Source organism: Cyanistes caeruleus, chromosome 8, assembly GCF_971803275.1.
Source record: "Cyanistes caeruleus chromosome 8, bCyaCae1.hap1.1, whole genome shotgun sequence".
Classification (NCBI taxonomy): domain Eukaryota; kingdom Metazoa; phylum Chordata; class Aves; order Passeriformes; family Paridae; genus Cyanistes; species Cyanistes caeruleus.
This window is the reverse complement of record NC_141708.1, coordinates 38,152,369-38,179,546: the sequence shown is the minus strand read 5'-3', so window position 1 is coordinate 38,179,546 and position 27,178 is coordinate 38,152,369. Positions and strand designations below refer to the sequence as shown.

At 40.2% G+C, this 27,178-nt stretch overlaps 1 protein-coding gene and 1 long non-coding RNA gene across 4 annotated transcripts in view; both read left to right on the top strand.

Annotated features, from left to right (window-relative positions):
- The window catches only part of IPMK (inositol polyphosphate multikinase), a 57,166-nt gene that overhangs the window by 24,425 nt on the left and 5,563 nt on the right, over positions 1 to 27,178 (top strand). For 2 of the 3 annotated variants that reach the window (XM_086900929.1, XM_086900927.1), the window contains 2 exons: positions 7,654 to 7,750; positions 19,733 to 19,905. In XM_086900929.1, the coding sequence (XP_086757055.1) occupies positions 7,654 to 7,750; positions 19,733 to 19,905 (270 nt within the window). The remainder of the gene's footprint in view (positions 1 to 7,653; positions 7,751 to 19,732; positions 19,906 to 27,178) is intronic. The other variant, XM_086900928.1, reaches the window with a different exon arrangement.
- On the top strand, positions 18,457 to 19,395 carry LOC147652028 (uncharacterized). Its single transcript, XR_015290175.1, has 3 exons — positions 18,457 to 18,682; positions 18,792 to 18,962; positions 19,151 to 19,395. It is a non-coding gene; the product is annotated as an uncharacterized LOC147652028 (long non-coding RNA).

The window sequence follows — 27,178 nt, the reverse complement described above, 5'->3', positions numbered from 1 at the left end:
GCAAAAGGAGACAGTTCATAATATTTTTGATGTCATGATGGACCAATGTGTGTGAGGAGAAGGTGGTTTTGATCAAGTTTTTGAAAAAGTGGGATCTCCAGCCATGTTCCTTTGCTGCCTTAACTAGTTCTTTAATTTCTCTGTAGGGGATGGGCTCCCAGGAATTGTTTGCTGTTGGCCTTCTTCCCCGTTTGTAAACAACTGGGAGGGCAGAGACCTTATTGGCCAGTTCCAAGTCCCTCTGCTGGGTGGCCTCCCCTTGAGTCTTGGCCCAGTGGTCCTCAGACTGTTTGAGTCTGAGGACTCACAGCTCTCATCCTCCAAACAGGATGGAGGGTGCTTTAGTGGAGCCTTTTTGAATGGAACTAATCTGGCTGATGGTGTGAAGCATTGGAAACCAGATGGCTTCCTTCCAGTTGCCACCATTGCCACTTGCAGTTCTGGTGTTGTGAGAGCTGGAAGGGGGTTGGTCAGCAGGGGAGAAGCCAACAGCAGAAGGGATGGAGTTTACAGAAGAGGTGGAGTCCATGGGGGAAAAGGAGTTACCAGCGATGAGGGGAGGTTTTGATGCGGTCACACCTGCTGAGGACATGGGGGGAAGGGAGGAGCCAGACCCGATGGGAAGCGTGGAGAAAGGCGGTGAAGAGGTGGGGAGGTGGCCATTTGGAGGGTTGGAGGTGGGAAAACTTGGACATGGGGGTGACAAAATGTCGGGGCTGGCCATGCTGCCAGTGCTGTTTCGTGGGGCAGTAACAGCAGTTGGGATTGGGTAGAGTGGCATGAGACGGAGGGCAAGGGGAAGGTGCAGGGCGGCAAGGCCAGTGTTGTCCCGACAGGAGGAGAGAGGGGATCAGGAGGCACCAAGGGATCGGCATCCACCCTGTGCAATATTGCAACGACTGCCTGCTGATCACCCCTCAGGTGGTGAAGAGGTTTTAGGAACACCGGGAGAGGGTAAAAGGGAAGGGGTTTTTAACTGGTGACCCAAAACCTTTCCTGAACTTTCCCCAAGTTTTTCAGTTGACTTAACCATAGTATGAAACAAAGGAAAAAACTTTGCCACCGATAAATCACCACCCTCTTGAACATTATATAACTTTATCCCAACGCTGTCCCAAAACTTCCCTGAGAGAACAGAATCTCATGCAACATGAGGAAAATATTTAAAAACTCAATGAACAAATCTCTTTAGTTGCCGGTTAGAAAACTTAAATTCTCCCGCAGCAAGGATTCTCACAACTTGGTAGTAAAAGTCCCTCTGAGGAGGGCTGAGCTTAGGAGATGGCTCAGTTTGTTGCTCATCCTCAGTTCTTCGCTCCTGCACCCAACAGCAAAAGGAAAATAAAAGACCCCAATATAACAATTCCAATCTTTTTTTCAGGCAGCATGAAGCTTGCTGGGTCAAAAGAAAGGCGTTAGGTGGGTGTTCAGCTTGTCAACCGGTCCTTGGGGGGATCTCTTCTCAAGTCTTCCCCAGATGGCCTCAGCGAGTGTCCTGGTCACCCCTCAGACAGCCTTCCTGAGAATGGGGAGGGTTCTCCACGGGGAGCTGGCTAAACCGAAAGCAGCTTGTGTCCTGCAGCTGAACGCTGCAGGAGATGCTTCTCAGGGAACCTCCTGACAGAGGTCCGTGTTCAGGTGCCAGCTGTCAAAGCCTGGATGGTGATCTGGATGCTGCTGCTTTCCTAGAGAAGTGTCCTTGGAAGGACACTCTTGGGTGCAAAGGCACTCCTTGCCCTGCTGAGAGTAATCTCAGCTCTGAGCCCTGAAAAGGGCTGTTGAGTGATTTCAGCTCTTCAGGTGATATCTGGGTGACACAGAAGGAGGGATGGGAGCCTTGTGTGGTGTTCCACAAGAAGCTTTTATTCTTGGCCCAGGGACAAGGGGAGCTCTGGCGACTGTGAAGGGGTTAGGGTCCAAAGACTCTGGATAGTCAGAGGGATTAATATAGGAGCATCAGGACTAGTCAACTTAGGATTCAGGGGTGGAGCAAAGGGGAAGGACCAGTGGGGTACATAGAATTTGCATGGGATACATAAAATTCGCATGGGGTGCAAGGCATGCTGGAGGGGTGACTCCTTTTGTTTTTCCAACAAAGAAGGAACTCATCATCATGCTTTGTCTCTTTTAAAAATGTTTCCTTGCCTGGGGCTTCAAATCTTGTTAGGGTCAAGCCTAAGCTGGACTATGTAAAACATGAAAGTGGATGAAACAAGACCTTCTATTTTTTTGGCATTTTTAGACTTCGACTTGTTGATACACGTGACCAAATAAGTGCCTCTTTGTGAGATTTTTGAGGCTTATTTTCACAGCCTTCATTTTTGGTAGGTAAGATGGCCAACCCCTTACTATAAATGTGGGGATATTTTTTCCTGACACCTGAAAGACTTTTGACTTTGTCAAAATTGTGTGCCATCTTTACTTGAAAATACATTTATGTGATCAGACTGTGGGAATAGGTCTTCATTTGTTTCAAAAATTCTTTCTTTCTGTACATATTTCCAGTGAAAATTATTGCAATCTCATTAATATGGCTGCATATTAGATAGTAAACAATTTGGTATAATAGCATTTAGTGTAACAACATTCACAGACTTCTGAAGTTATTGTGGTATGAGATTTTGAGTAGAATCAGGGCTGGCTCCATGCCAGTCATTTTGGTGGAAACAAGTTCTGTGGACACACAATTCAAACCTCTTCAGAAAAAAAACAGGGCTGTCTGAGTTGTGGAACCAAGCAGATATGAATTGCTAAAATCACAGCTGCTGTTTCAACCTCAATATTTTGACCCTTGCACTTTCTTGTTGTAACTGGCTGATGTAAGAGTCTGGAGGGAAATTCGATGTGTACACAGGTAATTAAAGTCTGTGATATAATACATACTCAATGGAAGAGGGAATTAAGGTTGCCCTATCACCTGTAAATCTTGCATTTGCTAATTTAAGTGCATGACTTAACTGCATTAACTGCTCAAAATAGTCACAAATCCCACAGTGGACAGTGAATGTCTCTGCCTGATTTTGGCAGCTGGCTGTGTATCCTTATAATGTGCAGGCTGTAGCACTGCTGCCTTTAGGGACAGTTTATGGTATCTGGCAACAAGAAAGGTGATGCTTCAGACTGATAATGTTTACTCTGACATTTAAAGTTTCCTATTCAAATAGTTTTAAAGTACATGTTCTTTTAAACTAATTCTTGAAGGTACTTTAGAAGGTTCTCTATAGATTACTTTTCTGTCAAAGTGGTATTTTTTTATCAGGACATTTGAAGACAGGTCTGTACTGCCAGAACTAGTTTCCGATTGAAATTTAAACACCTGTTTTACCTTCCCCCTATCATTTAGGTCATTAGCTAGTCTTTAGGAAAAAACTCTCATGTTGTGTTTTAAATAATGAAAAGAACATTCCCATTGTCTTAAGCATCCCCTGTTTGCATTAAAAGCAGATGAATCTGTTACAAGAAACCCGAGGGTGCACTTTGGATTAAAAACTTAAGGATGCTAAATTTGCCTTGGAATTAAAAAGTCTGCATGACTAGAAATTACGACTCGTGGTGTCTATTAGACTATCTGAGCTGCCATAGTGTTGCAGTTCGCAACCTCAGGATCATGTCCAGAGAAGCTGCAGGGTTCTGGGGACCAGCATGGAACACCAACGAGACGGGCTCCTGGTTCATGGAACCATTTATTCAGCATGGGAACAACTCAGATCCAGAACGGAGAGCCCCTAACAAAGGCAGGGCAGGGGTTTTTGAGGGACAGAACTCTTGAGGGTCTCCACCTTTGAGGGTGGAGTTCAGGGTCAGGGACCACTAGAAACACAGCAAGGGAGAAACCCCCAGGGACTCAAACCCAATCTGAACTCCTGGGCCACCCTTCACAAGGGGTTTGGGGTGGGACAATGTAACTCTTTATCTTCCCGGAGGCACCTCGCCACACCATAGAACATACCTGGGGCATATTCCGCATATGAGTTAGTGGCTGTAATTTGTAGTGGTCATGTTGTGAGCCCTCCAAATGTCAGCATCCTATTTACTTGCTTTTCTGGATATGTTTTAGGTCTCCAGTTTGTGCTATTTGAAGAATGTAGCCTGTGATATGTAGAAGAGATAACTCTCCAGGCTGAGCTGACATAGAATTGTCTTGCATTTCTTGATTTATTGGATAAAGATGTTATATATGCTAATGCAGAAATTGCTTGTATTTGTCAGTGTTTGCTGGAGAGATGGACCTCCACTATTACATTAAAAGAAACCCAAAACACTGTTTCTTGAGGTAAAATTAGAATATTGCTGATGTAAGTAAAAAATCGAATGGTTTGTTTACTGAGGTTTTCCTGAGGTAAGTGATAACCTGCATTTTTCATGAATCTTCCAGCAGTATTAGTAGCAATACCTTTTGGGTCATGAGGTGCATGGTATAGTCCCTGTGTAGTTTTGGGGATGGTTTTGTCATGTTTACATTCATATTTGGTATTCTGTGGCTTGCTACCAGGTTGTATGAAATGAGAAGAAGTGCCTGTGATGTGTACTGCTTATGAGGCACCATTCTAATGAGCAGAAGTGGTTCTGTCCTGTGCAGGAATGAGCATCATTTCTGAAATGTCTGGTTTTGTTGCTTTGCCCACACCAAGTGACTTCTCTGATCTTTATTAATTGAGTGCTTATTCTTGTTTGACATGCAGATACATTACAGGCTAAGACTGAGATCTATATTAAGGTCAAATAAGTGCCTTGTATATGTTACGTCAGACTTATGAGGGGAGTTTCTTACTGGTTCTTGGAGCAAGATAACTTCTGAGAGACAGAAATAATGCAGTTATTTCTGTTACATCAAAGTAGTGATACTGAAAAATGCATTATTGGGAGTTCTGTCTCCATTTAAAATGTTTTATATCAGGGTATTGAGGAATAGACTACTTGGAAGATACTACTTCTGGAGCTGTATTTTCCTATTTGGTCTCAATTTTGGGATATCACACCCCATTATAAATTATCTGAGTATCTTTGTTGTATCCTGCTATATGAAATACACAGGAGCATACTTATAATTGCTTGCTAAGTTGCAAAGGTTAATTGCCTAATGTTGGTGATAAAAAGTAAGTCAAGGGTACTGTCTCAAAAAACTGAAGTGGTCTCCTGACATTTCACTTGCTCAGAATCTTTTGCTAATAAATTAAGTAAACAAATTACTATGTTTGCCTATTTTTTTGGTTGCATTCAATGTTTCTCCTTGTTGTCTGTTGTACTTTTGGTTTCCATTGCTCTCTTCTTGACCTAAATATATGCACTTGCTCCCATGTAAAGGTATGATGATTTCTGCCTCTCAGATCCTCTCCAACTCATCTAGGAAAAGAGCATTAGTACTGGGAACGGTGAAGTGCCCTGCCTTGGATGTAAGGTGCTATGATCATAAACTACCACAGTAAACAAAAATTGGCTTTGTACTGCTTGTGTACAGCATGAAGTACTAGCACCAGTGCTTGGAGTACTGTCCCAGAAACTGCTGTCTGTACAGAGGGGAATGCTGAACTGTTATCAAAGAGAGCAGTGTTCAGTTCTGTGCCTCAGCATCTGTCTGGTGCTAATCTTCCTCTCTTTTCTACCCTTAGCTTCTTCTTTTCTTCCTTAAATGAGTAAAATCAAGCTACATTGCAGTCTTCTGGAGAAGACACTGTCCTCTGCTGGCAGCCCTTGAGGCTTAGTGAAGAAATGTTGCATAAATACTCTGATCACAGAGCCAAGCAGCATTTTTCATCTTATGAGCACAATGTACCAGCATACCAGCTTGTGCTAACGCAGAGGGAAACCGGACTTTGACATACAATTATGTGTCATCCTCAGTGGTCATGCCAGCTTGTTAAACCATGACATGAAGAGAGATCAGTGCCCTGTGATGTGACACTGAAAGATACACACCCAGCAATTTCTCTATACTTAAGGTAGAAACAGTAGTGGCAGAGGGTGTGCTGTTGGGCATACCCTAGAGTTTTGCAATGCTAAAGAGTTTTGCTTCACATACTTGTGTGGTTTGAGCTTTCAGGATTTGGCCCCTTCCCATAGGATCTTTTAAATGGGGCCTATACCTTGAGTTGGTTAAAGGAATGGGTCAAATTGAGTACCTTAGCATACAGTCAGCAAGGGTTTATCATGGTCTTGGTCACTTCCCACTAACAGTGAGGGTGGCAAAACTGTGGCTGGTGCAAGCCCAGGAGAGCCCTGCATTAGCTGTGGAGAGGTCCCTCTGTTAGAAGCACACTGGTGATTTGAGTTTATCTAGTTTGAGGTTTTTGCATCGAAGCCTAAATTTAGGACAAACTCACATTAACTAATTTCAACACTGCTGCTGCATGAGGTGCTGTCTCAAGTTACTAGCACTGGTGAGGATAGCCAAGGCTTGCCTTGATGCTCTAAAACAGCATCTGGACTTCAGGTCCATTTTTTTCCTCCCTAGCTATATTAATACTATTGGCATGTGTTTTGCGATACCTCTCCTTTGTCACTGCTATTGCCAGGTATGCCCCACTGCAGTTAAATGTGGCCTGACAAAATAAGCTGAGCCAAGTCTGCAGAGCTGTTAACACCTGACATTTTTCTTTACCTTGCTGCCAGCTTTGCAGTGGGCTCTGGCTGCACTGCAGTGGCAGCAAAACCCTGAGCATGCCCCAGTCACTGTACAGCATCCTGTGTGGCCATGGTAGGGCTGAGGGGAAGGACACCTCTCTTGATGGCAGCACTGGGACATCTCTATGGGGAGTGGGATGAGGTGGCTCCTAAATGCAGTAACAATCATTGTAACCTGTACTGGTGTGGATATAGATCTTTCAGTCTACAGAGTGTGTGGAAGTGTGGTATAGGCAATCCCCTGTGTCTGGAACTACATCACTGGGTAGGATGGGGGAAATCTGGGCAAGGGAATGGTTTTGAAACCCTGTTCAATGCTGCAAATTGGTAACAGTCATGCAATTCCATAGCAGATAGTATCCAAAGTTTTCTTTTAACTGCAAAGAGTTGTTCCTTCAAGAATATAAGCAATTTGCTGTTTCCAGATTTTTACTCTTATTTCCTACAGAAGTTAAACAAAAATGTTGAAAGTGTTGAAGCAAATGAAATGTGTTTGAATTGTGCACAGTCTGGGTGATGTAGCTACAGCATGAATTGTCTTGGAGAAGATGGGAAAATGCTATCTAGTCTAAGCTTCTGTACTTTACCTGATATAAATTAAAAAGATTTGGAATATAATATGATGCAGTAATCCTATACAATCTTGAATGCAAATGTGAGAACACCTTTTTCAATAGCTAGGCTTTGGAGTTAACAATTACAGTTTAGATTTTTATTCCAGTAAAGCCATAAATTGTCCTTAGGGTTGATGTATCATTGCCACTTTAAAATTTGAGAGAAAGGGTGCCATTCATTCATGTTGAACTATGATAATTGTTATCTTCACCTTGCATGTTTTTTAAACGTAAGGTAAATATCTTAGACTTATGAAAACAAAGACTGTAAGAAAGTATAATTGTGGGACAATTGGAAATTGTCAGAGTTTAGTCCCAGGCAGCTACCAAGTACCATGCAGCTACTTGTTTACTCCCCCACCAGCAAAAATGAATGTTTGAAATGGTGATCTCTCCAACCCTCCCTATTTTATTTCAGGTGTATGACTCCGACTGTTGTGACAGCATTCTTCTGGAACTACGGGAATATCTGCCAAAATACTTTGGTGTCTGGTCACCACCTACTGCACCAAATGGTACTGTTCTAATTTTATCTCTTAATCCAAACCTCCTGGAAGAGTTTTCTGGAGACTAATTTTTGGCAGTTGTGAGCTTTGTAGGGGTTTTTTTTTAAATTGTTTTGGAACCCACTGGTGTTCCCTCTAACAATTGGTTCCAGTTTGCAGTCCTGTGGCTGGATTAGGTCTTTGGAGTCTTCCTCCCAGGGAAGATGGAATGTGGCTGTTGGTACAACAAAGGTCTCCTGAGTAGCTGGTCCTGATGCACATTGCCCCAGAACTCCTGCTCTGGATGGGGCCATGTTGGAGGAGTGGGCTGCTTGCATGGTTATGTCCAACCAGGTGATCGAAGCAACATTTTGTGGGTATGGAAGAAAGGAAGGATGGATACTCTGGTATTGAGAAACCGCTCAACTATTCACTGAGTCTTCACAGAAGTACAGCGAATGTCGTTTATTTCTATCTTTAGCACACTTTTATAGGTTCCGACAGGGTCCGCAGGCTTAACAAGCTACTATTGGCTAATACGTATTGTTTACCTTCTTTTTCCTGTACACAAGGCTATTGTTTTTTTCATTCTCTCTGCTTCAGGAGAGTTTCAAGGACATTACCTTTAATATTGTTACTTATACCAAAGGCTGGTTTGTGCAGACAGGCTTTTACTAAAATATCATGCCCACCTTCTGTTAAAATAATCACTACAATTCCCTCTTTGTCTTTTTGCCCAAGCCAGGCTTTGGACGCAACTCGTTCTACACTTCTATGAAGACAAGGTACCATACAGCCTAAAACAACCATCCCAATTAACACCATAAGTAAAATCCGTCCCCCTTCTAGCAGAAGAGACCTCAACCATCCAGTGATGCCCCAGCTGGTGAACCGACTTCCAAAGGGGTCACTGTCTTCTTTCAGGGCATGTAACCCATTCTGTAGCTGTTGTAGTTGGTTACTGTAGTTGGATGGAAGCTGAATGATCAGTAAGATTCAAGCAGCACATGAGTTCAAACTCTTCACAACCTTGTCCTTGTGCTAAGAGCAAGAAGTCAATTGCAGCTCAATTTTGCAATACTGCATGACGTACACTACTCACATCAGCTGAAAGTTCACTTAACATTGTTGATGTTAAGTTCAATTCTTTCCTAGTCCAACAAGTGAGCCTTTTTAAAGTTGACAAGCCTTTAGCAGCAGCTGCTCCTGGAGTAAAAAGGAGGCTGCCCATATTATACCACGACTCCAAAAGTCTGGGTCTCTAACATCATCACACTGTAATTCATTCAGGCTTCGCTTTGACCTTTTGATGCTTTTTATTTTATCAGCTATATTCAGAAATTGGTGTAAGCTTGGATGGAACAAAGTAAGTTTCCCAAGATAACAGGGTCCTCCATGTGGGCTAGCAGGAACTCCATTCCATGCTCTATCTCCACAGATTAGGAATATTGAACTAGGTAATCGCTTTGGTAATCGTCCTGTGAGATTGCACCGTGAATAAAAAGCTTTACTTTTAGTGTTAGTAATGACATCAACTATAGGGTTAACTGTAGCCCAGTGCTGCATTACTTTGTTGGAGTGGCTTTCTGTTGGGGGCTCAAACATTATCCATCCACCTGAGGTCTTGGTGGAACCTAACAAATCCAATTCTTCTGGGGGCCCTATGGTAACATTAAGAACTTTGATAATTTTTGCTTGCCAGCAGGCTTCAAGTTGTCTTGATGTGAGGCCAGTAGTGTGATTGTACTCTTGCAACATTGCTGATCAATTCAGTCGAGTCTCATTACTAAGTAAACCTTTAAATGCTTGAGGATCCCATTCAGGGACTCCCATGAGACAGGTGTGAAAGGATCTCCAGGTGTGGCTAGGCTTAGACACATTGGTTTTTGGCTGTCAGGTGTGCCAGAGTGACCCATATGTTCTGTCACTTGTGGATGTTAGTTAGCAGACGGCTGGCTGGGACTATACACCTTACAATTACTATAAGCAGTTTGTTCCATGCAAATGACACCATGCTTGCAGAATCACAGTTAAGGCTTTAAAATTAAATGAACTTTCAAAGATGCTTACACTAACTTTGAAGGGGGAATACTTACACCTTATAATAATGTCTTTACTAAACTTATCAATAACATACAAATAACAATTACCACAGAAATTAAAACTCTTTATCTTAAGCTATTGTCTAACCACTTCTAACACACGTGCTCTGGTATTCATGCAATCTAAGCATGAAAGCACTTTGCTTAAAGGGTAAAATACAGTTACAATTTTCTTTTATATACAGTTAGATGGAGTCTCTATACTCTTAGATCTTCTACAAAATTCTTCTCACAATCAATCTTTTAACGTGATTCGGTCTTGGAACATGTGCTGCTCCTGTGATGTCACCTGGCAGCCGATCAGTGACTGGTTGAAAGCATTGATGTTTAGGTTGTTCTTCACATCCTTCTAAATCTTAAAATAGAGAATAACTGAAAAAAAAAATTGGTAAAGACACAACATCATGATAACAACATAAAATTTCTGTTGGCAAACTGTGTAGTTTTCAGACACAACTGTGTCCTGACAGGTCCACTTGTGATCTCATTTGGAGTACCAAGTTGGTGACTTCTCCGTTCACTGGGTCTCATGTTTTCAGAGGCAGACAGTCTGGTCAGATGAGCAGGTGACCTCTTTAACCTGTTAACAAAACACAGACACTTCTCCCCTTAAAGTTAATTAATCATTTTGGTTAGCTGTGGTACACCCAATTGTAAATTTAGATGAGATAATCTTTCTAAACTTCTAGGGCATCAATTCCCCCTGTTGTTTATTTTTTCTCTAAAAAAAAAAATAAAATGAGATGTACTTCTGCCATACACATCAATATCAACTCAAAACCATATACACGATAAATAAAAATCTATAGTAGTTAAAAATCAATCAAATAATGAACATTATTAATAACATACATGATATAAAATTACTATTAACTACTAAAACACTGCACCAGCATCCCATAGTCTACAAACAAACAAAAAATAAATCAGTGAAGGATTGGATAACCACCTCTGGAAATGATTCTTCAAGTCCACTTCAAAATTGATCCAGCTGTCATATTAATAGGGTCAAATTGCTGAGTCAAAAAGTGACTCAAATACTGATTGATGCAGAAAACATCTGGATCTGTTGGCAAACATTCTGTCCAGGTAAAGTCAAGGCTTGGTCAGGGCCTGGCTTTAAACTGGAAAGATGCCTCTTAACTCATTTCTAAAACAAGGTTCTCAATAGTAGCAGCTATGAGATGCTTACAGCACAGCAAACTGTTGAAATGCATTTGTACAAATCAAGTTATCAGAAGCCTTAGGTAACAGACCAATTAAACCATGCAGCAGTTGGTTCAATCTGAAGCCTCTCCCATGGCAGCTGATCCTCAGCAATGGTACATTTTCTTGGAATTCTGGAAACGCTCTATCTACAAGCAGGTTCATCAGTGTTCTATCACAGCTGTTTCAGTTGTAGTCATCTTCATCTCTCTAAGAAAATAACTGTACTTCGCAGTTTAAACAAGTGTCTCCAATAAAACATAAAACAATCCAAATTAAACAATATTTAAACCTGATTAAAATTAATTATTAATTAACAAAAGGAAATAACAAAACCCTAAAAGAAAATGAAAGTTATAAAACTTAACTTAAAAACATTCAAACTTAAACATAATGAAACTAAACTTTGCTTAATTCTATTAACACTAAATCTCTATCAAATAAAAGCATAACTTAATCTTACTCTATTATTACGAAAAGGCAATTGAAAGTTTGGCATATACTTTTTAAACAGAATATAACAGTAACATGGATTCAGCATAAAGATTATCAAAACGTAACAAATACATCACAATTCTATGTCATCTGGCTTTGAAAATAACTCACTGTAACTGCAAATGTTATTAAAAATACTTATTCAAAACAAGAATTTGCCTAGTATATGCTTAAATTGGTGAGGATTTTAAAGTGCAGTTTTCCTATAGAAAAACCACAACACAGGATTTGGCAAGTTGCCACTCAGCTTTTGTAGCACTTTTCAAAAACATCAAGTCTAACTTCTAATTAAAATCCAAAGTCCAAATTGGTATATATATGCTGTTACCCATGTTTTTTATAACAAAAAAATTCACATTGAAATTATCATATTAAAATTGTGGAAAAAAACAAACAAATGGGTAACATATGCTTAACTTTGTCTTGCACAGTGAAATTCTCCTAGCTAATTATTTTTTAAACCATAAATATATTTTGTAGATAACATTATTTGGAAGGTTGTTTTCTTAGTAGCTGTAAATCATTCAATATTTTAACATTAGGTTTTAAAACTAATTATTGCAAGGTAACTTTTACTTCTGTTAATATTCACCTTAAACACTTTTTAAAAAGGGGCTTTTTGAACTTTCAAAGAACCACAACAAATTCTCCAGTAAAGCTCTAAAAAACTGCAGCTGCATAAACTCATAATTACTTAAAACACAAAATTAACTCTAAAAGGGTATATAAAAAGAGTTTAAAAACCCAATAAATCATGACTTCTTAACAAAAGGTACTGTCCTGGGGCTTTTTTTTAGACAGGGAGCAGGGGGGGTGTGAACTGCCTGCTCTGCTGCTGCTGCTGTTCTCTCTAAAAGGTTTGAGTGCAGTCTCTGTCATCCCCCACATACTCTCACAGAGGGGAAAAACGGAGAGCAAAAACAAAAACTCACAAAGTTAACTTTAACAAATGCAGTTCTTTCTCTCAATATTTCTCTTGTTCACAGACAGAGGAAAAAGGGCACGATTTTACAAAAGGAGATGATGTTAAATGAAAAGCCTTTCAGGGCCAGGTCGTAACAACAGTGATCATTGCAGCTTACTAACCTTTAATTACAGTGATGAATTTAGAACTAGATACCATATAGTTAGCAATTTTTTGATTATTTTGTCTCTCTTTGAAGCTGTCTGAGCCACCTGTTTCTGCTCAACTATTCCTGTAATTGCTAATATTTGTCCAGCATGGCCTTGGAGCTTTTTCTGCACTTCCTCTGCCCTGGGGGTGCCTTTGTTCTCTGTGCAAACATCAGTGCTCCCCCATGTCCCCCTGGTTTGGGTGGAAACCATTCTAAATCCGGCTTCTCTTCTTCCAGGGTAGTAAAGTTGGAACTTATATATGATTGTAGTGTTAAAAGTGTCTCCAAAGGTGGAACAAATAGTTCAGGATGTATCACATCCTGCTGTTGCTGAAGAGATTCTGTTCGTTGTTTCGGCATTTGCTGCAGAACTGCTTTCTCTTGATGATGCTGAGATCCACTTGCAGCTAATGACTGCTCAATATGAGCATGTAGTTGTTGCACAAGTTTCCCTATTTGTTGTTACCACCCTAATAGATCTTTTTTCAATGCATAATTATAATTTCCTGATTCTTCTCCTGCCGGTGGTTGCCTGTCTGCTGAATGCATCAACACGCCTTGGGGGGAGAGGGACGTCCTGCAGCTTTCCCCAGTGAACAGTAGATGTTGGCTGGCAATCTGGGGCTCTGGTTTCTGCTGACGTGTGAGGCTGTGCCTGCCTGGGGCTGGTGCCGTCTCCTTCCGGAGACATGTCATTTCTACATCCACATTTGGCAAGGTAATTTCCAGTTCGGGCTCCGCCAGCATGGACCCACTTGATCCGGAGCATCCCCTGAGATTTTAAAAATTGTAATATGGTGCTACGCTGCCTTCCTGTGAGCTGCCTCACTGGGTGAATGTGCCCAACCCCAAAGAAAGCACCCAGATGGCTGATTGATGTGGCTAGAAGTGACTGCAGCACGTCTGTCTGGTGCCAAGCCATGGTTTCTAAGGCAGCAGCTGTCACCGTGGACTCCGCCTTCATATCTCTTAAGATATTCAACACAATTTTCCAGATCGAGCCGAGCGCTGCCACATCTTTGCTCTTCCCTGTGATCGCCCTTTCCCACGACATATCTCCTATGTCTTTCCATTCTTCTGCTGCAAAAAGCAGTGATGGTGGCACTGAAAGGCGCCCATTTTCTTTAGCCCATAAAACAAGCCTCTCCAGGTCCTTTTCCCCGACTGCTTTGCCTCGTTTAACGATAATGCTAAGAAGCAGTTTCCATGCTGCTGCAAACTCTACTTCCAATTTTTGTACAGCCACGGACAGAGGGAGGGGAGCGACCCCTCTGCCTGGTGCGCCCGCGATCCGTGCTCCAGCTCCTCTGCCCTTGGCTTTCCCCAGCTAGGCTCCTTTTGAGCCCGCCTACCTGCTACCGATCCGCTCCTGCATCTTGCTGCACACAGATCCACTCCGTTGGCCCTGGCCTGCTTCCACGTCTAAGGGACCGCCGAATTCCCTCTGCCCGCAAAGGGTCCCTGTTCAGGCGCCAGATGTTGAGAAACCGCTCAAAATCTCTTCACTCTGGGGCTGAGGAAGCATTCAAACTGGAATCTGCTACTGTTTCTCTAACGAGGTTGAATCCCATCACTGTGCTTTACCACCCAAAACACTTATTTCAGTAGGTGCTATGGTGGGGATTTCTGCTTGTCATCCTCTGTTACTGGTTTGAATGAAACAAACATCCAGTGTCTTAAAATTTGTGTTTGTGTAACATTAGGAGTCAGAAAGAAAAGGGTGTTTTGGAAGAACAGTTGGAAGATTGTCTCTTCAAGAGAAAATAGATGTTGTTGTATTAGAAAGTAGATTTTCTTCTGGAGACTCTTCTAATTCACACTAGGGACATGGAGCTTCTGGAACACACAGAAACAAAGGGATACCATGAAGTCTATTTGAATATGTGGGCACCAAACTAAATGCCATGCTCCTTTAGAATAACTGTTTTCTTCTGCTTATGTTGTCACTTGATAGACTTGTTTTCCAAAGTAGTAGTAAGACAGTATCCAAAGACATGGTGTTATATCGACAGGAGAAAATGAAAGGAAGATTGTGGTAGTACCAACAGTTTCTTAGCTCAGATTTACCTTCATGGTTTCCTGTTTGGCACTACCTCAAATAGCTCTACAAGAGCTATCTTTTTCCTTTCCTCACAGTTTAATGTGTCTTGGAGTTCACTTAATATCCCCTCTTAATTGCAAATATTTTTTTTTCTATTTGCAGCATGATCTTAAGATGTGAAAATATATGGTCTAACCAAGAGACAGTAATTCAACACATTGCTCATTTTGCTTTGAGGATTCAAAAGCCCTGTGCACCATGGGGCTGGGTTTTGGAAATTTGCCACCGGTCATTCAGACATAGGCAGTAGGAATAACTGTTTAAAGGAGGAGAAACATTTGATTTTGTTTGCTTTGCTTCTTGAAAAGGCTGTACACTGTCATGTGCCCTCTTCACAGAAAGCTGTGGTGACCATTCAACCAAAACACTGCACTGCCAATTCTGTTATCTATAGTATTCTATATCTATAGTATTAATGAGCTTTGTAGTCTTGATAGAAATCAAAGTCACTGGAGATGATGTAGCTTAGCAGAGTATATATGTATCTTGTTCTTAAATGTAGATTGAAGATACATTTGTGTGTTTGTTGCAGTCTTGACACTGGAAACCTGACCTTTCCCTTGGCAATCACTGCTCTGCAGGCTCTGGGATCACAGCTCCGTACAACCCAGTAGTAGTCAACCCAGTAATTTCCTATTGTTACTAAATTGGTCATAGATGACTTCTGAAAAAAACAAAAAAACAAACTTACTCTACTCTCAACTTGATTTGTGACAGTCTCTGAGTTTCAGGTAAGCAGGAACTGCAGTTTGTAGGGTGAAGAACATAATTTTTTGCCTTAGGGAAATATTTAGGGGGAAGCATCAGCATTCTATACTGAAAATATAGGTAAATGGATGAAATTGCTAGCTAAAAGAGGTGAAATGTACAAAGTGTAAATGAGAATGTAGGAAATGTGATAGAAAGGGTGGACTCCTCGTATCAGTACAATTTGTAAAATAATTCCTGTTCTGCTGAAATCAGATACCCAGTGGTACTGCAGAAGTAATGGAGGTAGAGGTGGGATGCTGTTTTCCTAAGCTCATCTAAAATGGGTTGGATTTGAAATTTAGCTTCACTGGCATTGTGGATATTTGGAGTTTATTCACAAAGCAGTGGAAAAGTTTTTGCAAAGTTATAGGAGCCATCTGCTACTGAATTTTCTGAGTGTGACTGCCTAGTTATTGCCTGTGTTTTTTGGGGTTTTTTTTTAAGTAACTTCATTGCTGCTCATTTCATACTGTTACCTAATTTTGTTACCTGAGAGCAGGACACATATAACCCAACTTCAAACCTTTCTTTTCTTCCTTTGTTGCTGCAGGCAATTGAGGCTCTTCCCTGCTTATTCCTATGTTTTGAGAGATGTCTCCTAAGTTATAAAAAGAAATCAGATGCCTTAAGTGATTTTTGTCTCTTCTGTCTCCAGTGAGGACTGAATGCACTGGCATGTCTGTGCTGAAGTCTGCAGTGGTTCATGTCATGGATACTTGCTGAATTTTGGTGGTCTTTTGGTTTATCTTCTTCTGGACTGTAAAAATATGTAAATAATATGTTAAGTCACACCTTCCTGCCACTGGTAAATAGAAAAGGGCAGGGCAAATCTCTGATGAATGATTTAAATCCTTGAAATGTATGGTCAAGACTATCTAGCAATGCAAGTTTTAATATAAAAATCTTTATGAATACCTCTCTCTGTGGGGGTTTTTAATTTAATCTAGTTTTAGATGGCAGATGCAACATTTTGTGAAGCAAACTGTGCTAGCAGGGCACTATGTAATAATTTAGAAAGTCTAAATTGCTTGAAAAATCTGCAGGTTTTGTTTAATCAAGCAAGGAGAAGGGAGGAGAGTGCTCTAGTTACCTGGGCTGAGGTGCAGACTCAAGGAAGCCCTTGTGAAGGACACTTATGGTCAGAACTTCAGACACTTGCAGTAGCTGAATTGAAAATGGAGAGCAGTTGATATCTGAGGCTTAACTTTGTTTGCCTTAGTCTCAGTGCTTGGAGGTATGATGGGGTAACTGCTGGAAGTGAAAGTTACATATGTACCAATATTGTGAAGCTCTTTCATTAGACTATTGACTACAGTGCAAATAGGCACCAAACAGTGACAGGAAAAATGGGGTGTAAACAATTGATCCACTTGTTTGAAGCAATAATGAGAAAAAGTAACTTAGTATGGTGCTTTATCTGGGTGGCATTGCTCTGCCAACAAGGCCAGACAGCTTTGTGAGAGCAGAGGGGTGTGTTAACAGATATAACAGGCCTGATTCTGAGCTAGTGGTTAACTAACAAATATCTAATTCCGAAAAGTGGGAGAGAGATGAGAAATCTCTGGATAATTTACAGGCTCTGCCAAATAATTAGTGTTTCTCAGGGTTGGTGTTATCTACGAAGGTAATTTAATGCCTAATTTTAAAAAATAGTTACTGTTACATTTTTAGGAGGGTGGTAAGGTAGTCTAGTTTAAGAAATCTGAAAAGGATGGGGAACAACAAAGTGACAGATATTTAAAACTTTTAAGTATTTGGGAGGTGCTGAATGTATGGATAAAAAGGGGGAAATAGACCATTGAAGTAGAGGACAGCAGATACCCATGGGTACTACTTTCTGTATGGTTTTATTTTAGGGCTGATGAGAACATTGCATCTAAACAATTTGTATAATTTTTTTATTTCTAATAGTTTGATTCTGGAGTGCTTGCAACATGCTCCAAAGTATTTTGGAATGGGTGGTGAAGGACTGCAGCCCTTTTCTGAAATTTTTTTGCTTTTACTGTCTTTCTTCACCTCCCATGTAAACCTGTGGCTCTTTGCTTTTGAGAGCTATGTACTGAAAACCTTGAACTTTATTTAGTTATTTTCTGCATTGTTTTAGACTGATGACACAAATCTGTTGATTGCAGTGATTTCTGTAATATGCAAAAATAGTCAGAAAGATGACACTTAGATATTTTTTTTTAATAAGAGATGTCTAACAGATTTTATGGACTCCCCAGGTACTGGTAGTGGTTTGTCAAAGTCCTGCAAAAGCTCTGCTAATATCTGACTGAATTAGACCTCTGTCTAATAACAGCTTTGAAGAGTGAAAGTAGCACCTGCAATTCAGGTGATCCAGAATATGTTGTCTGGTAGGGGGAGTATTTGTCCTGCTCCTCCTTTCAGGATATTCAGTGAGCAAATATGGAGTATGTTGGCTGCCTAGGACTCCTCAAAGTCAACTATGAGTTATTTCAGCTTGGATGTATTCCTGCAGTTGCAGTTAGTGGGTGTGCTAGTCTATGCTGGTGAAGTGAGTTAGTAGAAGAGTAATTTTGTTTTGTTTTTAAATTAGTATATTGGTTTGACATGTTTTTCTGAAAATGACTACATGAACAAAATTCCTAGTTCTATTTATACAGAAAACAGGCATCTAGGGATTAAATCAAACCTGTTTAAATTAATACATACATACTGTGTGAGAAAATAGGACATTAGATCATGATGGTGTAAAAACTGAAGCTCTCAGTAGGACTTAAAGTAGTAAAGTCCCTTTCATTTCTTTTCCTTAAGAAAGTGTTTCTACTTACTAAATATGTATGAAATGTTGCTTGTTTGTAGGAGAATGGATTGCAAGTAACGTTGCCCCTGATGAGTTGCAGCTGTATAATTACCAAAGAGGAGGAATAGCCTTGCCTTAATGGGTTACACCTATGTCCAGTGAGGATGGGTGTTAAAAAAGGGTGGGTTAGCTTATTGAGAGGTTTTTTTTTGTGGGGGATTGTTGGGGGGTTTGGTTTTGTTTTGTTTTTGCTGGCCCTGCTGTGAATTTGAGTCTGCTGGGAGTTGGCACCTGCAGTTAGAGTCTACTAGGGCCTGCAGCCAGAGTCTGTGAGTAGCTGGAGTATGCTGGCAGTGCTGTCTACTGTAACACTTTTTCACCTTATTTTGACTCAGACTGTACCTGTCTGTACAGCTTTCAAACAAGGTACTTTGTGCCTCTTTTACAACTTGATCTAGTTTTGCTTTCTCTCACAATCCCATTTTAGATCGTGCTGCAGGAATAGGGTATAATACAATGTTTTTTTTGTATTCAGACTGTATTAAAGCCAAAGAAATCATTTATGGAAAAGGCTGTACTGGAAAGAAAAGCAGACTTGAAGTTTGTGCCTGGCGACAGGTGGAATTACAAACCACATATGAAGAATGAGACCAGTGTTGATGCTGTGTGTTGCCTTGGTTATGCTGCGTCCTAGCAAGGCCTGGAGGTGTGTGCAGCTGTCTCCCAAGCAGAGCTGTCTGGGAGAGGGTGGGTGTATTAATGGAAGTCCATTTCCTTGTTGTGTTCTCATAGTCAGTGTGAGGGTCATGCTGGTAATGATAAATTTCATCAGGTTTTAGATACTATTGTAAATCTCCAGGCACTCTAAGTACTTCTGGGGTTTCCTTTGTCCAGCCACCCTCCCAAAGCAACTGTTAGAAGTGGATGAAAGGCAGCCTGGGATTCCAAGAGTGTTTCCTCCAAAAGGTGTGCTATGAGAAATGAGTGCAGATGGGAGTGGGATAAAAAGAAGCAAAATGATCTGCACTTCAGCCCCTGAAGGCTAGGACTGGAATGCTCACTTCATTTTTAAAATGACACAAGAGACCATCTGAATTACAAAACCAGCCACACAGCTGCAAAACCTGTATTGGAATGTGGTTAGTAATACTCTTTGTGATATGGTAATGACTTAATAAAAGCTGCTCGTGGATTTTATCTGGGCAATAATTTGAATGCTAGGTTAACACGTTAATTGTATACAATTTTCTAAACAATAAAGCATTTAGATTTTCATAGCAATAGAATTTGTGGGTGTCAGTGATCATGATTTAGTCTGTATTCAGAGACAAATTTGACTCTTAAAGAATTCATGTTATGTTAAGTTTTAAACTATTCCCATTCTTCCACAGGTATTCAGCAGAAGCTATGTAATTAGCTATGTAATTCTTATTTTGCTTTGACCCACTGTTAACAAAAGTCTTGGTTTTTTGACAGATATATATCTAAAACTGGAAGATGTGACCCGTAAGTTTAATAAGCCATGCATAATGGATGTAAAAATAGGTAAGAAAAGTTATGATCCATATGCTTCAGCAGAGAAGATACAGCAGCAGGTCAGCAAGTACCCCCTGATGGAAGAGATCGGCTTTTTGGTTCTTGGAATGAGGGTAAGAACTTGTTTTGTCTTCACTTTTAGTTTATGCACAGGCCTCTTGTCACACACCATTTACAGCAACTGGTTTTCCTAGCAAAGAACATTCCTCTTGAGTTTTACATAATGTCGTGGTTTTAAATAATACCGTGTTAATGTCTTGGTAGTGCTGGTATTAGCTGTCATGTGAAATCTGTGCCAAAGCACTGCTCTGCTTCGAAACAATTATTTAACTTGGCTGAGTTCATTAGGGCAAGCTATTTGCAAGCTGGGTACTGTGTATGTGTACAAGAGAGGGGCTGGGTGTTTAAAACTGAGTATAGTTGCAATTAATTCTTCACAACCACAACAGACATTTAAGATTGTGAAGAGGATTTTTGTGTTTGTTTTCTTGCAGGCTTATATCAGAGATTTACATACCGAACCAATTTTTATAATAATTTAACAATGAGCTGTATCCTCCACATTTTTCATCTTGATGCTCTGTTTTTAAAGGAAAATAATTTTACATAAGTTTTCCATTTAGGGAAGAATAAGTAAGCTCTCAGAGGTCATGCATATAACCATGAACAGCTGCCGATGTTCTGCAGAGGTGATGCATGTAGTTGTGAACAGCTGCTTATGTTTTATGTTTTAAAAAGCTTTCCATCAAAAGGAAACTTCCTTTGATATTTGCAGGCTCAAGGATTGGCTGTCAGGGGAAGGTTAGTTGGGCATGCAGTCATCCCTATTAGCTCTTAGTACTCTTAAAAATACTGAGTCAATATGTGTATATTGGCTACTTTAAAACTTCAATGTAAAGAAAAGCTGTACAGAACATTTGTGGCTCAGTAAGAGAAATACATTGATGTTACTGAGCTCCTGATGGAATTCAAAAATTTTCTGCAGTGATATAAAGAAATAATTTTCCTTTTGATGTGAGATATTTGTTTTTCTTTTCACACACATAGCCAGGGCTCCTCAAGCTCTGCATCAACATGCATAAATGGCTGGAGACTCTGATAACCTTCCCCTTTGCTGTTCAATAGCAACAGCAGCCAGATTGCATCATTGTTCAGGATAATTCTAGTATTTCTGTAATGTTTTGTGCAGAACTGCCCAGCCTCCCAGCCCTTAACTCTGCCTTGAGGTAAGCTACTATAGAAATTATAGTGGTCATGAGTAGTAATTATGTAAGCCTATGAGCAAGAATGTGGGAGTTAAGTCAAAAAAGAGCCAGTTTGGATGGAAAAGGAAGGTTAGAGATCATAACTTTGGATTTAGTTTATGTCATTATGTAACCTTTCTTATCTTATTTGTAAAACAGTGTACTTCATGTCTTTTGTTTCATGTCAGTGCAGAAGGAATGATTGCTTCTATGGTATGCCTGTGACTATTGTTTCTAACATTGTCACTTATGTGTGTCTTTGTCCTATTGCAGAATTTTTTTCAATCCCTTAATTCAGACTGGATGTATAATGATGATTGTCCCAAGGAATGCAGTTTTCCATCCAGTGTTTAACTAGATGAGATTTGCATTTTTGCCTTTGGCATCCAATTGCATGTTGAAAGCTGTTTTCCAAAGAGAATTTAGAAGGTTCCTTCTGCCCTCACACAGCACTTGGCAAAGTCTGAATTCACAAGGCGTGTTCTCTGCCTCTTCATTATGGGGTGTTTTCAGCCTGTCTGCTTGCTTTATTTTTGCAACATTCTGGCCATAATATGAAACACTCCTACATGGATATGTACTGCCCAGAACAGCTCATGTGTTGGATGAAGGTTGTTCCTGTTTGCTGGACAAAATATGATGTAACAAGGAAGTACAGAGGTTTGGTTTTAAACTCTCCATTCAGTGTTTTTTTACCACAGAGGTGGGTTTGTGTGGTAAATTTTTACAAGACAAAGAAGGAGGCCAGGAAAAAGAGAATGTAGCTACACTTTTTCTAAAGCACCCATCTTACGAGTTGTCATGAAGAGATGCAAGGGAAAAAGTGTTATAGGTGGGGGTTTTACCCCAAAATCTATTTACAGTGTTTTTTTACCCCAGAGGCTATTGAAGCAGCTTTTTCTTATGCATTGGTAAGCAAGCAGTCATCTGTTCATATGGTATGTCCTTAAAAATACGATTCTGCTGTCTAGCCCAGCATTAATTTATGTACACAGTTCTGGCATTTGACCTGTATTTAGCTTAACACACTGAATAGACAGAATAGATGCATGGAAATACACTTAGAAAGCACAGTTATTTTAATAACATAGTTTAAAAACAATTCTGTATTTAGTGGAGAAGTTGTTTGAAGTCCCTTTCTTTAATAGATGTCCCTGGATCCCTGGAATTGCCCAAGGCCAGGTTGGATGGTACATGGAGCACCTAATTTAGTGAAACGTGGCCCTGCCCATGGCAGGGAATTGGAACTGGGATGTCTTTAAGGTCCCTTTGAAACCAGATTGTTCTGGAATTCCATCAGAATGGACATGATTTGTTATGAAAGTAGTTAGAGTTTATGTAGAAGTTGGAAGTCTCAGGTACTGTTGCAGTAGCAAAAATACAAATTGTAATTTGGTTTCTGTAGTAGACATACAAAACAATTAAGAAATCACTTCATGGCACAGGCAGTGTTAAATACAGAGCATTCTGCGTGCTATTGAGTACAAGCACGATGAATTTAAAAGTGAATTTTCTAATTTATAGCACACGATTCTGCAGGATATTTTCAAATTGACTGTAGCTGACTCTATGGGGTTTTTGTGAACTCTTTTTAGTATTGTGGTAGTTTTCACAAGTTAGTAACAAGATTTAGAAGAGAAGTCAGCATTAAATCTTGAATCTAGTTCAGATTCTTCTACACTAAAAAACTACCAGAACTGGAGTTTTTACATTTATAAGTCTAATTCAAGCTTTCATGTCTAAGAAAACGGGAAGACAAAGCAAAACAAAACCTAAAAGAAAACAAACAAAAACATCCATGAAATGAAAAATAAATAAAACCCTAACCCAAAGAGACCAGTTGAAAGCTCTGAAAAAAAAAAAAAGTCTCTCAAGCTGGAGCAGGTGGTATTTTATTACATAAAATAAATTTATTCTAATGAGATGCTTCATGGAAGTTCTGCGAGTCTAAAACTACTGTATTAAGTTATTTCTAAGATGGTTCATGATTTAATTGCAGTGTTGTAGTTTATTTTATTTAGGAGATTAATAGCCTGCTTTTTCACTGGTTAAATTTCAACATAATTTCATTCTACCACTTTTTTTTGTAAAGTCTTGACCAACACTTTATATTGACTGTCAAAGCATTTGGAGGTGCTCTTAGTCATATCACTCATTCAAGGTAATCCAGAGGAACAAGGAAGCAAAATGGTCAGAGTAATATCTAAGTATAGTCTTGGAAATGAAGGAAAAGGGATGCATCCTTCCTGTGCTGAATTTTCAAGGCAGCAGCAAGCAGAGATGTGTGTACTTTCATCACTTGTTGTCTAGCAACAATAAATTAAGTTTCAAAAGGTAAAAATTAGGGAATGACATGTTTAGATAAATGGATTTGGATAACTGGGCATGCTCTCAGCAGCAGTGGTAATGTGAGAGCATTACTATAAAGCAGAGATACCAAATAAGAGGATGTTTTTAAACAAAAATTCTACCTTTATTATTTTTTTCTTCAAATCCTTGCTTTGCTTTCTTTTTGAAAAAGAAAAAATAAGGCCTGTTGAAACTCTTTTAGATCTTCCACTGTGGCAGGATAAAGGGCCTGTAGAGAAACCTGGGTTACTTGAGCATGAAGGAAACATGTATTTATATTGGGACAGTCATGGGGTACAGGCAGAAGTGGGTGGGTGTGGGTCTTGGCCTAGCACTGGGAGGGTCTCTGCAGAGCTGGAGGATGGATGCTGGTGTTGGATGTGCCTAGATGAGTTGGGATGCCACCTGCTTATTCCTGCTTTTAGCCTGTGGCTCTAGCTTTGGTAGCAGCTGGGTACTGATCTTCAGATGCCCTCAGGAGTGCAGAGGTGCCTTTTGTAAACAGAAGCTTCTGTGTTATGTCTAAGCATTCACTCACCCCTATCTGTAGACAACTGGTAGGTGTATTCACAGAAAAAATCTGAGAAGTGGGAAGCTTGGCACTGTCGAGTCTGAATGCCTCAGCATCAGAGCATGTATCTTGAATCTCTTTGTCCTTGCTTAGGACACCAGATCCCACACTGCCCTTGTGTGGGGTGTGCAGGGGAGCAGGAATGGGCATTAGGAGCTGCACAGGAAGCTGCTTTATAGGCACCATGGGAATGCCAGTGCCACACAGGTCTATACTGTGCATGTTGCTGAGTCTGTCCTCGCTCTCCAGGTGCTCTGTAGTGTTCTACAGGCCTGCTCAATTGGGGTTATTCTTCCCACTTTGGGAAAGTGATGTAGATTAGCAGATATTTTTTTGCAGATTTGAAAGAACTCTGCAAATTACTGAATAGGGATTTTTATTTGTGCCAGTAGAATCTCCCCCAGACAGTGCTTGAATGTGTATTTAAATTGTACTTTCTGGAAGTCAGGGAGTTGCCACAGTATTTGAACAGTATATACATTTTTCTGCCTTACCATGGACATTGGTACTTGTAACTTTTCTCTAAAAAATCCTTTTTCTGTTTCTCTCAGTCTGCTGCATTTCTCCTGTATTTTTCTTTTTCTTTCTGGATCTCTCAGCCTCCTTTGGACTGTATCTTTGGGATCCTCCCTCGTGGGGAGCCCTGCTTATCTCAGTTCTTATGATTTGAAGAAAACTCCTGAGCTCATTAGAATCTTGTTTCTCGTGTTTATTAAAAGGTCATCACAAAACTTGACAGGTCTTTCTAGGCTGGCTGCACAAGGTTATATCTTTGTAATCTGGTACATTTCTTTCTTCTGATGGTACAAACAAGGCCTTGTGGCTCACTTTGTGTCTGATGCACAAAATGGCCCCCAAGTATGCAGTTCTTTTATCTTTATACCTATTTTTGCCCAATTAACAATAGACACATATATATTTTTCTTAATGACCCAATGACCCTTCACCCCATGTGCTGCACTGTGGCATTTTCTGTCCAATCAATTGCTACTACCCAAAAACCTCTAGGAGAAGAACATGAAGAAGAAGGAAGAAGGGACAAGAGACAGCTCCCTAAATCCTCCATCTTGCCTCTTGTTCTCTAACTTTTTCACCCCGTGATTTAAGAAAACTTTTTAATCTACACACTTACACTTCTAGCTTTTTCTATCTAACTTCAACATTTGTTCTCATGTATCACCATGAAAACATGCTCATGATTTTCATGTTGTATGAAATTCAGTGTTTTTCTGGATCTTTAAGTATCAGAAACAAGGGCACACACTCTGTATCTCAGACTCCAACAGTACTGAACTACCATAATTAACATTACATAACATTTGATATCTGTTTGCCTTTGGTTTAATGTCCTAAAGTTGAAGATGCAAAGTTTCAAATTCTGTATCTTTGCAGAGACCTTGCAAGGGTTGTGCTTTTTTAAAGATTGTGCTGGTCCAACTTCTTATTTTAATTCAAGGTTTCCATCAGTCCAGGAATGTCATATACTGTAACTGAAAAAAGGGTACAAAAAAGAAGGAACTGTATTTAAAAAAAATGTACCAAAAGCTGTTTTGGTATGCAAACAGCAATGACTGAACACCTCACAGGGAGACAAAAGCCAAGTGCAGGTTTATAACATCTAAAGATCATTTCCCTCAACAGTTAATAGTCTGTTTTTTGATGTGCTGCCCATACAGAGTCACTACTACTCCTAATTGTAAACTGCACCTGTTAGCTTGCTGGATTCCAGAGCCATTCCTACAGGAAGCTAACTGAGTGGAAGCTACTTGTAGGCACAAGGAGAAGCCTTTGCACTGTCAACCAGAACAGCTCTGATTTTGCATAGTAAGAACATATAAAAATGACTAATGAAGCAGGAGGGTTATTGTGGGCAGTGTTTTGTAGTTCATAGAAAGTTTTCTTAATCTTCCACTGGATTCCAGGAAACCTGCCACTGGATACAGAGGAAACACATAACAAGCTGTGGCAGGTAGACAAGAAATGAGATTTTCCTGCCTAATCCTTTCTTGGCTGCTATTAAGGTTACAGATCTGACTTGTCATTGTTATGACAGAAATGGGCTAGTACAGACAGCTGCAACAAGAGGGATACAGAAAAAGCTTGGTTCAAAGGCAAAATGTCATTTTGGGAAGGGTTAATAGCAGATGATTGGTAGTGACCATGTGAACAAAAACACAGTAGAGCAAAAGGTCTTTCAAATAGGAAGTTGATTTTAGCCTCCTGTTCCTCCAGCACAGCCATGGGTGTTTGCATGGGTGAGGATGAAGCAAGGGCTGGTGAGAGATTGTTTCTGTTTGAACTTGGCTTTCAGCTCCCTTGCTTTGAGAATGAGGTGTAATGTATCTATGTTTGAGTGAGGCTTTCCAGGAATGTTCAGCTAGTCTCTTCCTGCAGTTGCACAGAGTCTCAAGGTGGTGGTAAGAGATGGTTTTTGTGATTATGCAGATCTGTTGTCCTTTAATGCCACTGGCTGTAGCCAAGCCTCTTGGTGACTGAGTGCCTTCTGAGTGCACAAGGCAGTTAAACATATACATTAATTACACTCATGCTGTGGGTCTGGGACTTGGTGCTCTGTCACTGACTGTATGGTTAAAAATATGCTGTTAATGCAGCATGAATATCCATCCAGCTTGGTGTTTGTAAGCTATATAGAAAGACATTTGGGAGATGCGTTTCAAATTATTTTTTTTTCTGGTTCAAATTATAAGAAGAGGTGGGGCAGCTTCTTGAGAAACCAGTTCAGAAGCATAAGGTCTTCACACAGATGTGCTGCTCCAGAGTTTCTTTGGAAAGCAAAATGAGCTTGCAGATCTTAATCAGCATGCTTGAGCTAGTGCCCATGTCACAAAAACTGTAGCTCCTCCAGGAAGAGGTATGGTTCTGGTAAACAAGATGATTTGGTCAGGTACTGCTGCAGCACTGATGTCTGCAGAAAGCTGCTCCTGGGCCAACTCCATGAGAGCACTTAATATCATTAAAATGAAGTCACAGCTAGTGAAAATTTAGTTGTAGTCATCAGACTTTTGATTCTCTTTCTAAGCAATATTATTCTCTATTTAACTGCCTTTGACTTGTAGCTCTTTAAAAAGTTTTGAAACTTTTGGTATGTTTTTGAAGGATACTTTTGTACCTGAAGTGTTTACATAAGTAATCTTTGGGTATATGCTGTACTTTCATGTGCTTTGGAAAAAAAACCAGCAAAAACTAAGTGGAGAAAAATTG